Genomic DNA, 18,007 nt, shown 5'->3' on the forward strand with positions numbered 1-18,007 from the left:
GGGAAAGCAAAATGAGGCATAATCAGCTGTGTTGTGAGACACCACCTACTGTCACTGTTCATGTAAAATCTGGGTCAAGTAGATCACATCAGCCTAAAAAACCTATTAATCTGAAGCGTCCTATTTTTAAAGATAGTTGGCCAACATCTGAAAAAAATGCGCAGAATAGCAACAAGTCTAAACGCCCGAAAGGACCCTGTCTAGTTATACAGCGACAGGAAATGACTGCTTTCTTTAAATTATTTGGTAGGTTTAAACTATTGTAATAGTGGTAATTAGAGATTACTTAAAAATGAGAGAATGTAAAGATTTATCGTTTTCATAATAATCAAAGGATGCTGTTATTTTCTGTCAGATTTCTCATTTCCAACCAAATCTATTTTTATTTTACTTAATCTTTTTTTTAAATGTTGGATTTTGTTTTGATTCTTTTGGACTAGAAATTCAGACTCATCTAACTTCTAGACTATTTAAATACAATGTCAAATGTAAATTCTGGGCAATTCAAATTCATAGCATGAGTTTTCTTTGGCCTAAAGTAAAATACTACATAAAATCTCAGCCAAGCCAACTCAGTTTCAGGGGTTTCCCAAGAAAACTTCAGTGCTATAACTGAGCAAACTGGGAAGGTTAGTCAACCTAGAGAAGTTTCAGTATTATATCTGGGGAATATTGTTAAAAATTAACTGCTTTATTGTCGTGCTCATATAGTAAAAATGAGTGTGAATTTCTTCAGATCATGAGACAGTGAGTGCTACTTTGATAAAAATCACCAAAAAGAAACTTCTTTAAAGTATTTCTGGCCAAGAGAGGAGGGATTTTTTTTTTTTTTTTTTTTTTTTTTTGAGATAAAGTAGTAAGGTAGACAGAATAAAGGGTAGGATAAACAGATTCTGGTAAATATCTGTAAGAATGAAGTCAAGTAGATACCACAGTCTGTAGAGTCAGATAACAAACTTCCTTGTTTATAGAGAAATGCAGATGTGTGTAAGAGGAGAGAGTTGGGAACAAAAATTCTTGCCTGGCTTAGAGGACAGAAGAAAATTTTAAATTTTTTTTTTTTTCCAATCTTAGAGAAGGAGGGGGAGAGAGAGAGAGAGAAAAACATCAGTGTGAGAGAGAAACATCAGTCGGTTGCCTCCTGCACACCCCCTGCTGGAGATTGAGCCCGAAACCAAGGCATGTGCCCTGACCAGATTGACCTGGCAATCCCTTGGTGCGTGGGATGACATTCAGCCAACTGAGCCACACCTGATTCTGTATCAGATTCCATTTCCACCTGTTAAAGATTGATTTTGGAAAATAACAAAGAGCTAATCTAGAGTTACCCAATACATATTTCTGAAAGAGCTTTTGGGATATTCAATAAATCAAAACTTCTACCATTCCTGCTCCAGTCTGAGCTATATATTAAGGCAAATCAGATGGTAAATCGGAGGAGAAAGCAGTATCTTTTTGTATAGTGCCTGCAATGGTAAATAAGCCAAGGGGACTGAAACTACACCTCAGACAACATTGATCCAGCCATTTTTGTTTGATTTCTAAGGGTCATTTATAATCTCCTTATATAGAAATTCTTCAAAAGGAAATATTTTCTCTTTAAAAGACAAGTCATAGCTATCTTTTGTTGTAGATGACGATTTAATTCAAGATTTCTTGTGGATGGATTGCTGCTGTAAAATTGCAGACAAGGTAAATTTAGTAACAGTATAATCATTAACCAATGTTACTATATTACTGGACCATCAGAACTTTAATGAAACCTTGTAAGAATTTTCTTTTTATTGATTAAGTTTAGGAAAAGAACTATCCTGCATTGCTCCTTCAAATTGGAATCCTTACACATTAATTTTTTTTAATTAACATATACTATAGATTCATTCTATATTTTGAGGAATTGTAGGATATTATTGATTAGATTTAAAAGACCTTAAGAATTATATCTGTTTGTTTGAAAATAAGAACCAGTATAGACTTAATATGTTTTGATCAGAATTATTACCTTTTTTCAGGCTGTGGAGAAAGAATATTCTGAGATTCATTCCACTTACAGCAGTCTATTATATATTTTAATATTTTGTAGGTTATTTGGATAAAATAAATCCCAATAATCTTGGAGAGTAAAATTAGCTTTTCATGTTCTTTGTTTATGAATCAATGTTTCATTAAAAAAAAAAAAATCCTGCTAACTTGCATACTAGGGACCAGACTGTGCTGTTTCTATAGTCTTTTGATTTAGCTGAACAGTTAAGATTTTAGCTTCTTAAATGTAAATGCCATCTTAGACTAGGTAATCATATCAGAAAATTCAGCATGATTTCACATCACACTTAATGTGCCAACTGACAAGGGAATGAATGGAAGACTAGCTTATGATTAAATGCCCACTAAGTTAATATTGGTGTGAACTTTTTAAAATATCAGGTTTAAGATAACAGAGAGAAAATTAGAGAAGTTTTGTTTTTTAGTTTTGGAAAATTTCAGCCATACGCAACTTAGGGTAGAGAGTAAAACAAAGACCTTCCATGTGCCTGTCCGCCAACTGTGGGCCATTCTTGTTTTTTCTAATCCTTCTCCCCAAAAGCAGACATCCTAATATTTTATCCATAAATGTTTCAAGATGTATCTCTAGAAGATGATATCTTTTTAAACATAATCACAATGTCACTAACACTTTTAAAAATTAACAGTACTGCCTTAATATCAAATATCCAGTTTTTGCGGGGTAGTTTTAAACTTGACAATATTAAGTGCATTAGAGTAATTAAAGTTGTTGGACAGCAGGGGGCAGTGCTTTTAAAGTAACTAACCAGGAGCATTGTATTTTAACACTATTACATTGAAAACTTGGAATCTCCTTTATTGCCAATCCTATGAAGGTAGGATAAACAGGCATTTTATGAGAGGGAATCTTATACCTCAATATTATAACTTGTTTTTAAGTTAAACAGCCAGAATCTGGCATAGTGTCTTAATACCAGGCTAGATATGTGTCTTTTTTTTTTTTTTAATATATCTTTATTGATTTCAGAGAGAGGGAGAGAGAGAGACAGAAACATCAATGATGAGTCATTGATCAGCTGCCTTCTGCACGCCCCCAACTGGGGATCGAGCCCACAACCCAGGCATGTGCCCTGACTGGGAATCGAACCTTGATCTCCTGGATCCTAGGTCGATGCTCAACTGCTGAGCCACGCCTGTCTTTTTAGTAATAAATTTAAAACACTTTTTTTTCAATGAAAATAAAGCCATGTTATTCTCATTTTTTATTAGGAGTTTTTTAAAAAGATTATGTTAAAAAGTGAATATGGATGTCTGTAACTAAAAGGATTCAGGGGGAAAAAAATGTGTATATACACATCAAGCCAATGTGGCAACAGTTAGCAACTGGTAAATCTAGGTGAATACGTTTATTCATTTTATGATTATTTTAATTTCTCTATAGGTTTGAAATTTAAGATAGAAAAAAATGGGGTTTGGGTTCAAAAATATTGGCAATAAAATATAGGAGTTCATTCTAGTTGTAATCTTAATCATGATAAATGGTCAGAATTATTTCTCACTGTTCACATGAATTACAGGAAGCCAAAAAATAAGGACTCAAAAAGGTAATTCTGTAGTAAGGATAATAATGCTTTATTGTTTTAGCTTATTATTCATCTTAAAGAAAACTATTTTAAAGCAGTTTTATTTATGAAAACAAAACATTAATATTAACTTTTAACTTTTTTTCCTATAGTATCTTTTGGCTATGACCTTTGTTTATTTCAAGAGGGCTAAATTTACTATAAATGAGCATACCAGGATAAATTTCTTTATTGCTCTGTAAGTATGCTTTCTACTGTGATTTTTATGGTAGTTACTTATAACATATATGATACTTTATTTCAAACAGAGGCTGTGTAAAGCCTGATATATATCTTTGACTAGACCTTCCTATATGAAAGTTATACATTTTTTACTTTAATAGGATATTTTATGTTCTTTTCACTGATCTTATCCTGCTTTATGCCTAAGATTTATTATTCCACTTGAACTTGGTTGTAACTTTTACATTTTTCAGTGTTTCATATAAATTGTCATAAATTGTCCTCTTTTTCACTTAAGTTTTTTAAGCCAGAATATTTTCTTTGAAATTTCCAGTTAATCTATAGTAAAAATCATTATCATCATTGCTCTTTTACATTGAACAACTTGCGGGAAATGCTCTGGACATACTCATTGTGGATTTCTGTCTATAAAATAGGCATTATTTTTATTTGATACCTATAGTATCCAATTATTGTTTTACTTAACACACTGTATTTTGACCAAGGCATATTATTTTCCATTCTTCCACTGACTTTATATTAGACAGTTTATACTAGCTTTGTGATTTGGTAAATGGTTTTAATGACATGGCTTTCCAATCCATAGGTCAAAATTCTGCTAGAATCTATATAAACTAAGAATATGTATCTCAGTCTCAAAACCTTTTATACCCAGTACCTGGATATAGTACTGCAGTAGGAAATGTATGAATATAATTTTAAGTACTTAACTAGGGAACTACATATAAAAATATTTAAGTTGAATACCAAAACAACTGTTAGCACTATAGGATAAGTTTTTACTCAAAGTATGCTTAATTCAGAGTCAAAGAAATTGATCTCTGCATGCATTCAGGAGACATAGTTCCCCATACATAGGGAAAAATGAATTTAATATAAAATTTGGTGACAGTTGCTAAATTGGGGGAATATAATAGTATTAGCTAATACTGAGTATTAAGTGCAAGGCACCACAAAATAATTATTATAAACTCATTTAATCTTTCCTATGAGATACATTTTTTAATTTTCCCCATTTTACAGATAGAGAAATTAAGGCTTAGATTAAGTATTTTTCAAGATCACAAGTTAGTAAGCATCAGAGCCGGGGCACAAATTTAGGTGTGACTGGCCAATGGCAAAATTCAGCCATTGACAACCAGCTATAATGCTGTTAACATGTCTCTTAGTATTGTATAATATATTTGTATGGTGATGCAATATTTATTCTGCTGGTTTTTTATCACCTGAAAATTAACAACAAACCAAAAGAAGCTTTAGTGTAAATCATACTTGATACCCGAAATTGGATTTGTTTGACTTTTTTGGTAAAGTTATTACCAGTAAAGCACTGTGTCAATTGTTACTTACTACAACTTACTACTATGTAGTAGTTTGTAAGGTTACATTGCATGTTGTATTATAAGCTTCATATTAAAAATAACATGAATTATAATTTCCATTTTATATATAATCATGCTTCGTATAGCCTGACTCAGTAGTCCTTCTCTAGTTTCTCACTTAGCCATAGATCTAATTCAAGTTCTTTTCCTTTCTATATATTTTTGTAACACTGAACTTTATCATTCTTCCATATCTGTTTTACAGTTATTTGTTTCATACTCAGTTACCTCCTTTACTTGAGTGTAGGCTCTTTAAGTGTAAGGAGCATGTATCTTACCTGTTTTTGCATCCTTCAGTGGCTAACATATAAGAGGTTCTTAATTCTTTATTTGAATAAACATAATTATTATGCAAAATATGGACTCTGCTCCAAGAAAATCTTAACTGTTTCAAATTAGAAGGGAGCCCGGCTGGCATGGCTCGGTGATTGAGCATCAACCTATGATCTTGGAGATTGAGGTTCAATTCCTGGTCAGGGCACATGCCCGGGTTTTGGGCTCAGTCCCCAGTAGGGGGCGTGCAGGAGGCAGTAGATCAATAACTCTCTCATCGTTGATGTTTTTATCTTTCTCTCTCCCTCTCCCTTCCTCTCTCTGAAATCAATACATATATTAAAAAAAGGGAGGACTTATATGTATATAATGCAGATACTTCATCACATTGAGCCTGAAAAATTGTGAATCTAGAGTAAAATAATGATGTCTGGATACCATAGTACATTTTAGATTTTCCATGTTTCACTTAGTCAGCAAGCATGAAAGGGACCAATCTCCTACTCTATATACCCTTTACTAAGAACTATTAGGGCACATGCCTGGGGTTGCAGGCTCAATCCCCAGTAGGGGGCATGCAGGTGGCAGCCGATCAATGACTCATCATTGATGTTTCTCTCTCTCTCTCCCTCTCTGAAATCAATTAAAAAAAAAATTAAAAAAATAAGGTAATATTAAAATACAATTATTTTAAGGAAGGATAAATAATATGTAGTCATTTTACATTGTAACAAAATATGAATATGCACATGGTTTTTAAAAGTACATAAGGGGGTATACAATTAAAATAAGTCTTCCTCCTATTTCAATACCTTGGCCTCCCTGCTCAAGGACAATTAACTGTTTCATATGTATACATTCTAAAAATAATTCTGTATACATGAACCAATATGTATGTTACATGAAGTGTACTCTATACTTCTGTACCTTTACAATTTTTTTATGTGAAATATGTACAGAATAGCACATGGTATGCATAGCTATAGTTCATTTTCATTGCAGAATAATATTCTATTGTTGCTTATATATTTGGATATTTTTCTACCATCTTGTTATGTACTTTCTATATGTTCCACTTTTTCCATTTCTTCTTTCCCCTCCATTTTTATTTTTTTTCTGTTGAGATTTTTAAATTTTTATTTCTTGACACCTTTTTTGCCTCCACTTGTTTAGAAATTATGTAGTCTATATCCTTTTAGCAATTACCTAAGTTCTATTTTTTTATATATTTTATTGATTTCAGAGAGAGCAAGGGAGAGGGAGAGAGAAACATCAGTGATGAGAGAGAGCCATTGATTTGCTGCCTCCTGCATTCCCCCTGCTGGGGATGAGCCCGAAACCCTGGGCATGTGTCCTGACTGGGAATCAAACCACGATCTCCTGGATCCTAGGTCGATGTTCAACCACTGAGCCATGCTGGCTGGGCCTAAGTTATTTTTAATTACACAACCTTGAGCATTTTAACTCCAATCATCGCCTTCCCTAATTTATAATCTCTTATTTTACAATTCTGCAGTTCTGTCTGATGTCCAAAAAGTATTAATTTTTTATACATTCAACATTTGTTTATATTTACCCACATATTTATATCCTTGCTTCCTGTTCTTTCCTGCATCTCAAACTTCCACTTAGGATCATTTGCCTTCTTTTCTGACTGTTTTTAATGCCTCTTTTTTTCCTCTTGATGTTTGTCTATTAATTCCAGTATCTTCTGACTTCAGGGTCTGTTTCTGTTCATGGTGCCTTAAGTGTTTTGTAATTTTCTTATTGTAAGTTGTCCATTTGTCTTGGAAAGTCCTTGTGGGGCTTGCATTGTTTCCAATGGGAAATCTGCTCCACTCTCCTCTCTTTTCCTGTGTTATTCAACTTACCTTTTTTTTCTGACTGCTTTTAAAAATTTCTCTTTATCATTGGTTTTGAACAACTTGATTATGATGTGCCTTGGTACTTTGGGCTTCAAGGAGCTTCTTTGTTGGTTTCATCAAATTTTAAAAATTTTTAGCCATTTATTTCTTCAAATATTTTTTTCTGTTCACCTGCTACCTTTTAGGGACTTCAATTCCACATTTATTAAACTGCTTGAAGTTGTCTATTACTCATTGATGCTTTGTTTATTATTTTTCTCTGTGTGTTTAGTTTAGATAGTTTATAGTGTTATGTCTTCAATGCACAAATCTTGTCTGCTGCAATATTTAATCTGCTGTTAATTCCACTCAGTGTATTTTTCATTGTACACATAGTTTTTTCATCTCTAGAAGTGTGTCTTAACTTTTTGAACATCTGGAATAGTTATAACTGTTTTAATGTTCTTGTCTGTTATTTCTACCATGTGTGTCAGTTTTGATTGATTGATTATTCTTATTATGGGTTGTGTTCTCCTGCTTCTGTGTATGCCTGATTCCTCTCAAGCATTTGGCAGGATACTGATTTCCATTTGTGTATAAGGAAACTACCTTATTGTGGCAAAAGGCCATAAAAGGGATTAGAGGGGAGCAATTCCTAAAATTCATCCATGGCTGGAAATAGTGTCTGTTCTCACCAGCCAAACTGAAAAAACTCGTAATTCGTAGGTTATTGAATGGAGTATTCAGAAGGTCTTGCCTTACTAGTAGAGAATCATTAGCCCCAGACTGAACATTGCTCCAGGTCCACCTAACAAACCATAAAATAGCAAGACCTGAAAGGATCACACTGTTTCCAAGTAACTGCATCCTAGAACAAAGCTCAGGATTTATAGGAATATACAAATATTCAGAGCTCATTAAGGTAAAATTCACTGTATCTCTAGCTCCATTTTTTATCTGTTCTTTAATTATAGTAAGGTTCAACATCCTTTGTGTATTTATAGTGACTTGTATTTTTTTGTGAACTGCCCATTCCTATTCTTTATCTATTTCTTTTTTTGAGTTGTTGGTCTTCTTTGTTAGGTATCTGGCTAATACAGTTGAAGAAGACGAAGAAGAATCCAAATATGAAATTTTTCCATGGGCTTTAGGGAAAAACTGGAGAAAATTGTTCCCCAATTTCTTAAAGTTAAGGGACCAACTGTGGGATAGAATTGACTATAGGGCTATTGTAAGCAGGCGATGCTGTGAGGAGGTAAGATTTTAAAATACTTTATATATGTAATCCCTGTCTTCTGTTCATATAATTTTCCTTGTCTTGTTTTTTAATGTGCTTCTAACATTTTATTTTTTGTATATATAAGAGTAGACCCTTAGCTTTGATGATTACCATGAATACAACTTGTGTATTGCAATGCCGATCTTTTAATTTATACCACAAGAATTTAAAATTGTCATTTCTGTTTTTCAGAGCAACCTAATTCTGCAGTATTTTTTTTAGTGTTTCTCTTGTCTAAACGATCACAAATATATTGGAAAAGGATAGTGTGCATATTTCAAAGTATCTTATGGTAATATCATTAGAGTTGAATAACACTTTTCATTAAATAAAATATATGAAATTTCAAGTCCCAAGATTGAAATGTGAATTGCATGATATAAAATTTATATAAATTTAAATATGTTTAAAAACCATACCTTTTTTCACATGGAATACATAAAGGTTCCTTGATGCCAGATTTTATTAAGATAAAGCAGAAAGACACTAAAAATTAAAAGATTGGTTATTTATCTAATGTCCTAGTTTTCAATAAGGAACAAAACTAATGATTTAAACTAAAAAATTCTAGAGTAGAAAATTAAATGAAATCAGTGGTCACTGTAAGCCAGTACTAGTTCAGAAAACTTTGGTAAATGTGAGCTAGATAATGGTATAATTAAATGAAGTCATATCCAGTTAAATGGACTGTAGGCCAAAAGAGACAGTGGATTAGTGTCAAACCTAAGGGAGAACTTAGGGGTGTGTCACAGAACTCTACCCAGAACTAACCATGTTAATTATATTTATTAATGCTATAAAGATATAGCAAGTATGCATTTTTGTAGATTAAAATAGGATTGTTCAGTGTTAGGGAAGATGCAAGGATTGCCCACCGGGTGTGGCCCAGTGGTTGAGTGTTGACCCATGAACCTAGAGGTGACAATTCTAGTCAGGGCACATGCCTGGGTTGTGGGCTCGATCCCCAGTAGGGGGCATGCAGGAGGCAGCCAATCGATTCTCTCATCATTGATGTTTCTATTTCTCCCTCTTCCTTCCTCTCTCTGAAATCATTAAAAACAAATTTAAAAATAAAAATTTTAAATTCAAGGATTCAGAGATAACTTAGAAAACTGTACAGCAGACCAAGTCTTTACAAGATTAAATTCAGTAGAAAAATATGAAAAATTGGGTGTATAAGGCCACCATAATTTAATGGATCCTGATTAATTAAAAGATTTAAATTACTCATTCCAGTTACAGGGCATTGAAAGAGTCCTGTATTGTTATTTTTTTTTTTTGGTCACTACCTCCCCATGTCAAGCGGAGTAATTTGTGCACCTGTTGCCATCCTTGGACATGATAGTCCAAGCAAAGCCTTATTTGAACACTCTGATTTTCCGAAGTAAACACTTCAAGCCCCATGGAACACTCAACTAAGAGCATGGAAGGGACACTGGAAGCAAAAGTCCAGGACAGGCAATACTCACCTTATGGCAGACTGCCCATCTACTCCTAAGATACAACTAGTATTTTTTAAATTACAACAACTTTACACTATTGGAGCTGGATTTACCACAGTTGCTGGCACCAGACCATTAAAGAACCAGAGAGAATGGAGTGACTTAATGATGTATGTGTAAAAGACTAAAAAGTTTCAGACAGCTGTAAACTCAGTTGTGTAATGAAAAAGAAAAGTTTACAGAAAAGTTTAGTCTCTCAAGGATTCAAAAGGGAGAACTAACAGATCTCCACTAATTTCAGTTCTGCAAATCAAATGTCCTATTCATACTTCATTATCACTATAGTAGATACCTCAGACTTAACATGGCAAAAATTGAATTTTTATTTTCCCACATAGACTTCTAAACCTGTTCCTCCTGCAATCTTCCACATGCTAATAAATGGTAACTTCATCCTTCTAGTTGTTCAGGCCAAGAAACTGTCACCCTAGACTTTTCTTTTTCTCACATCCATATCTTAAAAAATTATTCATTTTCCTGCCACTTCTCACCACCTCCACCACTAAAACCTACTTTGATTGTTATCTCTTGCCTCAATTATTGCCATAGCATTTCAAATAGTCTCTCTTATAATCTTTCTTCCCTATAGTCTATTCTTCATACAGCAGCCAGAGTAAATCTTTTAGGAGGTAAGTCAAATCATGACTCCTCTACTCAAAAACCTCAAGGGCCCTGGCTGGTGTGGCTCAGTTGGGTGTCGTCCTGTGTACCAGGGGTTGCTGGTTGGATTCCCTGGACACATGCCTGGGTTGTGGGCTCAATCCCCAGCAGGGAGTGTGCAGCAGGAGGCAGCCGATCAATAACTCTCATCATTGATGTTTCTCTCTCCCTCTCCCTTCCTCTAAAATCAATAAAGATATATTTTTTAAAAATTTTTAAAAAGCCTTGAGGCCTCCCATCTCACACAGAGTAAAAGGCAAAGCCCTTATCGTGGCTCTACACAGTCTGCCAACTCTCCTATCTCTTTGACTTCATCTCCCACCCTTGCTCACTCCACTCAAGGCACAGTGGCCTCCTTGCTGTTCCTCAAACACACCAAGCACACTCCCACTTCAAGGTCTTTGTATTTGCCATTCCCATTCCCTGGAATGGTTTTCCCCCATTAGTATGTTTCATTTCCTCACTTCATTCAGGACTCTGCTTAAATGTCATCTCAGAGAAACCTTTCCTTACCACCCTATATTGAGTAGTATCTTGCTCAATGGGATAAATAGAAAAGTCCAGAAATAGACCCTCACATTTATGTTCAATTAAATTTTGACAAGGGTACCAAGAAAATTCAGTAGGGAAAGAATAGTCTTTTTAACAAATGGTGCTGGGACTACTAGATATCCACATGCAAAAGAATGCAGTTGGACCCCTACTTTATTTCATATAAAAATACTAACTCCAAATGGATCAGAGACCTAACTATAAGAACTAAAAACTATAAAACTCTTAAAACACAGGGGTAACTCTTTATGACTTTGGATTCAGTTTCTTAGATACAACACCAAAAGCACAAGCAACAAAAGAAAATACAAGACAAAGTGGACATCAAAGTTTGAAACTTGTCCTTCAAAGGACACCATCAAGAAAGTGAAGACAACCCACAAAATGGGAGAAAAAATTTGCAAATCATCTGTCTGATAAGAGATTTGGATCTAGAATATATAAAGAGCTTTTACAACTCAATAATAAAAAGGAAACCCAATTTTTAAATGTGCAAAGGACCTGAATAGACAATTCTCCAAAGAAGATATACAATGGGCAAAACACATGAACAGGTGCTCAACATCATTAGCCATCAGAGAAATGCAATATCAAAACCACAAGAAGATATCACTTCATACCTATCTGGATGGCTGTCATAAAAAGACAGATGATTACAAGTGTTGGTAAGAATGTGGAGAAATTCAAACCCTCATACACTTCTGCTGGGAATGTAAAATGGTGTCATTGCTTTGGAAAACAGTCTGGCACTTCCTCAAAAAGCTAAGCATAGAGTTCCGTATGACCCAGCAATTCCACTCCTAGTTATATAGCTAAGAAATGAGAACCGTGTCCACAAAAACTTGTATATGAATGATGACAGCAGCATTATTTATAATAGAAATGTCCAACAACTAATGAATAAACAAAATATGGTATGTCCATACAATGATATATTGCTTGGCAATTAAAAGGGATGAAGTACTGATAATGCTGTAACATGGATGAAACATGAAAATGTTATGCTAAGTGAAAGAACCCAGTACAAAGGACCACACATTGTATGATTCTATTTATATAAATGTCCGGAATAAACAAAAGAGACTGAGCCTGGCCGGGCATGGCTCAGTGACTGAGCATCAACCTAGGATCCAGGAAATTGTGGTTCGATTCCCAGTCAGGGCATATGCCCGGGTTGCGGGCTTGATCTCCAGTCGGGGGCGTGCAGGAGGTAGCCGATCAATGACTCTCATCATTAATGTTTCAACTCTCACCCTCTCCTTCTCTCTGAAATCAATAAAGATACATATTTTTTAAATTTAAAAAAATTGAAAATAGATTAGTGGTTGCCAGGGGGTGAGGGGAGGGAGGAATGGGATGTGACTGCTTTCTTTATGGCATGATGAAAATGTTCTTAAAATTGTCTATGGTAATGATTGTACAACTGTGAATATACAATAAGCCATTAAATTGTACACTTTAAATGGGTCAATTGTATGGTACTTGAGTTATCTCAATAAAGCTGTTAAAATAGCAAGTAGTACCTCCCACTATTAATCAGTATCCTTTTTCCTGTTTTTCTTCATAGCACTTAACCATCATATAACATACTGTGTTTTATTTATGTTGCTAATGTCTATTTCCCTGTACTCGAATATAAATTCCAAGAGGGCAAGGTTTTTACTTTGTTCTTATTGTATCTCCAATGCCTAAAACAGTGCCTGGCATATAGTAGATACTCAGCAAATATTGCTGTCAGAATGATTGAAACTTAAGGCTTCCAGTTCTTTTTCATACCTGCTTATCCATGAAACAGAAAAAAAAACCACTTTAAAACAATTTTTCACTGAGCTCACTTAGCACTTACTTTAGTGGCAGATAAGCTTATTTTTTTTTTTTCCTCTTCCAACCAGGTATACTTGGATCATGTTGGTGTAGAGGAAAGGTAGCTAGCTACCTAGTAAGATTTTGTCTTGTTCTCCTAAGTATTCATTCAACAACTAGTTTATGAGTAAGACACCTACTTCAGTATTATATAATACTTATTATAAAGAAGTATCACATCATCCTTTCCCTGAAGTTGCTGCTTTAAAGTAGCAAGACATGCTTAGAAATTTAGTTAAGTACTCTATGCATTTGTTATTGAGAGCCTGGTACTGATATACTTCCAAGCTACTTCTTTAGTTTCATATTGTAAGATAAACCCATTGTGATAGTAGCTACAATAGTAATACTCTACATTTGCATTGTACTTTATGAATTCATAAATGTTTTCATACATCCTCACAAAGATGCCTGTGAGGGTTGTAGCATTCTCATTTTAAGGCTGATGAAACAGCACCAACAAGGCTGAGATTTACTCAAGACCTTGCATTCAGTCAAAACTTGACCTCATGACTAACGACTTCATAGTGTTCTGTTTTCTCTGACATCTAGCCTCCATCTCTCATTGATTAGTTTAGAAAATGCATTTACTTCTGTTATTTTATCTCAGGGATTAAGTAGCATAAGTATTCGCCATTTTATATATGAAGAAACTGGCATAGAAAGGTGACTTGTCCATGGTCATTCAGTTAATAAGTGGCAGGGCCAGCTAGTGTTTAAATTCGGTATTATTTCCTTTATATGCCACTGTCAAAAGAACTTATTCTCTCCTTTGAGATAATGTGAATTTTGTAATTTGCCTCCTATTGTTTAAACCCTGGCTGTGCAGAGAAGCTAAGAGCCAACGTTTATCCTTAACCACATTAACTCTTACCCTTTATTACTGGTCTGCTTTCCCACTTCAGGTATATTTTCCCTTTGGGGTCCTAGTTTAATGAAAAAAAATTTCATTTGCTCTTTTTTTCAACTGTCTCAAATCCTTTCTTGGAAAGAGATGAGGTGATTAAAGCTGATTTCTCTGTCAGCTACGACTTGATTCCAGATTAAGAATTTAGAAAACAATGATGTGATATAAGCAATGTTATGAGCAAAATAATCCAATGACAGTATACAGAAGAGACCCAATATAGGGAAGGTGCCGGAGACTGCTACACTTGCCCTAAATCAGCAAGCAAGGTGTAAATTTAATGCCAAAAACACACTGTTACAAAGTTATTATTTGGTGACCTGTTGGATATAGGGCATATGGGAGAGTGAGCTGACAGAGTTTCAAACCTACATAACAAAAAGTGATGGCTTCTATTATGCAAACTCATTTATTGGGAAGATAAGGAATTTGGTGTTGGGCATGAATTTAAGGTGATAATTAGATAGTTCAGTGAATTGTCAAAAGGTACGAGTAAAATGAGTCATCACATACAGTGATGTTTAGTGTGGTAGAGAAGAGATCCAAGGTGACAGTAATATTAATATTTTTGAGCACTTGCCACAAGCACTGTTCTAAGTACCACACATGTATTAACTTACAATTCTATAGCGAGCTAGGTAATCCCAGGTGAGAAAACTGAAGCATACAGAGGCTCAATGACTTCTCCAAGGTCACACAATCAGTAAAGCAGCATACCAGTATTCAAACCTAGTCAGTCTGACTCCAGAGTCAGTGCTAATAAGACAATATACTACCTCTTGAGGTTACAGAGAAGTACATATATATATAAACAAATGAACAAAAAACACACCAGAAGGCCAAGTATTGTATTTTAGAAACACCCACAAATGACACCAAAAAAATAAAATCACTAAAAATGACAGAAGAGTAAGATAAAGTAAAATCTAGGATAACCTTTCTAGTAGGTCAAACACCAATGCTTCAATGATGTCACTTTCATAGAATCATAGAATTTGATGACTGTAAGTGACCTGTTTCTAATATATACAAGACCCCTTATTACCCAGAATGTTAATTAATTTGCCTAAGGTCATAGAGCTAATAGAATTAAGACCAAAATCCTGCTGTCTTAACCCTGGTACAGTTTTCTGTTGTTATCACAATACCACTCTGTGTATAAAATATGTTTATATTATAGCATAATATTCAGGGTGTCCCCCAAAAATGTATACACACTTTAACAGCTGATAGCTCAATTTTTATTTATTTTTTAACTTTCACCAGAGGATATTTTTTCCATTGCTTTTTACAGAGTGTGGAAGGGGGGAGAGAAAGAAACATCAGTGTGAGAGAGACACACTGGTTGGTTGCCTCCAGCATGTGCCCTGACCATTAGGGCTGGGTATTGAGCCTGCAACCTAGGTATGTGCCCTTGGCCGGAATCCAATCTGAGACCCTTCAGTCTGTGGGCCGATGCTCCAACCAGAGCCGAACCGGCCAGGGTGCTGATAACTCAATTTTGAAAATGAAATGTATTTTAATAAATACTGCTTTTATAATTATTCAAAGTGTGTATATACATTTTTTTGGGGACACCCTATATATTTAAAAGTAAACAAGTGTGTGTGCATACATTTTTTTCCTAGCTGGGTTAGCATGTGGAGAGACTACTATGCCTAGCTTATTGCAGAAAGGACAGTTTACCAAACCTATTTTGTATCCTTTATATTTCCCTCTGCTCTTCTCACTAGACTTCGCTATAAGATTCCTATAAAAATCATGTTATTGAAGGTTCATAATGTCAGTGGCCTCTAGTCCTTAACTTTTATCATTAGAAATATTTAATGACTACATAATATTATGTGGAGGGCATTTGACAGAGAGGTATATGAGAGAGACTATTCCTGCACAGAGGAGGCTTTCAGGAGAATAGGTTATATTTATAAAAAGATATATCTGAGTACTAGACACTTATATGCTAAAAGTCCTAATATAGCATTAATAAGAAAATATGAAAGCTGGAGTTTTTAGAAAGGTGGGACTTATGCTGGGCATTGAGGGAAAGGTAATATTAAGACAAAGGGAGAAGACATTCCAGACATGGGAAATAAAGATATTGAAGTGTTGAAAAATAAATATAGAAGGAATAAAAAATTCTGATAAGAAATTCTACTTTCTCACTTAGGTAGCTCTGAATCTAATTTTATATTGTAGATATATTTATAGAGTTAACACCTTTATTTACTACTGCCTTTTTAAATATGTGTAACTTTATTGCATGTCTTGGTTGAAAACTATTTTGAAGAATTTAAGAAGTCAATCTAAAATATACTTTATAAAAATGATCATAACTAACATTCTTTATGCCATTATCTTGGGGAAGGCTACAGTAATCCCATTTTCAGAGGGAACTGGTCTTGATTTGGGGATTTTAAGGTATTAACAGCAAAAGCCTTTTTCTTTCCAAAAATTTTACATACAACCCCCCAAACTGAGCTTCTCTGCCTATTTCCCTTAGCCCCTCCTAGGAACCCCCAATATAGTCTGTGAAACCTCAGGGCTCCTCAGAACAGTTTGAAAAGCACTGGTCTAGACAATAGGGCACTAACTCTTAAATTTTACAATTTTCATTTACTTTGGGTCACTGATAACTCCAACTAAACATTTTTGCTTATAAGTAACATCCTAACATTCTGCTTAAGAGTTTTGGATATCATGAGGCCAGCGTATAGGTACACTTCCCTAGCTTGACTTCTTAAATAGCTACCATTTGCCAGTTGCTTATAATGTGATACAGATTTTACACATATCTAACCCTCAGAACAATCCTGAGGCAAATAGTATCCCCATTATAGATATAAAGAAACTGAGCCTCAGAAAGGTTAAGTAACTTGCCCAGTATCATACAGCCAGCTAGTGGCAGAGCTAGGATAAGAAACTAAGTCTATCCTGACTCTAAAGGCAGTGTTTTATCTAACAAACCTTAGACAACAATGACTGATACGTACATAGTGAGGAATCTTAAGTGCTTTATAAAGAACTCATGTAATGCTCACAACCCCTTATAATAGACACATTCTCTTCATGTTACAGATGAGGAAACTGAGGAACATAATGAGAAACTGTTCTTACCATATCCCTTACCATAATTGCAGATATTTTAAGATTAGCCTAACATACATAGTTGGAAACCTCAATTAAACATACTCTTTTCAGCCCAGTACATTCCAAAGTTAATTGGGGATAACTGTATTGTCTTTCACAAACTTAAAATACTCAGGATTGAAAAACCTGGAAAGTTTATTTCTTATTTGAAATAATTTAAATACCTTCAATTATTGTCAAGGATCCAAGCAATGAATCACTTTATAGGTAAATATTGCTGTATCTGGAGATAACTTTTTTCCCCCCTACATTGGTAACTTAGATTTTTAAATCTAGTTTTAGAGATAGCTGTTCTTAAGTTATATTTTTTGTACTTAGTTTTACAAAATTTTAAAAACTTATTAAAATTCTAAAAGAAAGCTTTCCACTATAGGTTATGGCCATTGCTCCAACCCATTACATATGGCAACGAGAACGTTCTGTGCATCACAGTGGAGCTGTTAGAAACTACAACAGAGATGAAGTTCAACTGCCCAGGGGACCTAGTGCCACACCGGTAGATTGCTCACTCTGTGGTAAAAAAGGAAGATATGTTAGACTGGGATTGTCTTCATCATCATCTTTATCCAGTGATACAGTAGAGGTGATAGAAAAACATTCTCAGGAATCACACAACTCATTCTCAATGGGCACGATAGTTGATCCTTCTCAAGCTTATAGTTATCCTCAAGGTATGAATTAGTGATATGTCAGAATTAGATTTATGCAAGTTATTAAATCCAAGTTATTGACCTACAGGCAGGGATACATAATAACAGTATGAGTTAA

At 34.5% G+C, this 18,007-nt stretch overlaps 1 protein-coding gene across 1 annotated transcript in view; it reads left to right on the top strand.

Annotated features, from left to right (window-relative positions):
- SPDYA (speedy/RINGO cell cycle regulator family member A) overlaps positions 1-18,007 on the top strand; it is a 26,945-nt gene continuing 8,938 nt past the window's right edge. Inside the window, exons 1-5 of the mRNA XM_016209875.2 lie at positions 1-246; positions 1,634-1,692; positions 3,740-3,825; positions 8,413-8,584; positions 17,613-17,910. Coding sequence (XP_016065361.2) covers positions 12-246; positions 1,634-1,692; positions 3,740-3,825; positions 8,413-8,584; positions 17,613-17,910 — 850 coding nt within the window. The 5' untranslated portion in view covers positions 1-11. The remainder of the gene's footprint in view (positions 247-1,633; positions 1,693-3,739; positions 3,826-8,412; positions 8,585-17,612; positions 17,911-18,007) is intronic.

This window comes from Miniopterus natalensis, chromosome 13, assembly GCF_054644295.1.
Source record: "Miniopterus natalensis isolate mMinNat1 chromosome 13, mMinNat1.hap1, whole genome shotgun sequence".
Classification (NCBI taxonomy): Eukaryota; Metazoa; Chordata; class Mammalia; order Chiroptera; family Miniopteridae; genus Miniopterus; species Miniopterus natalensis.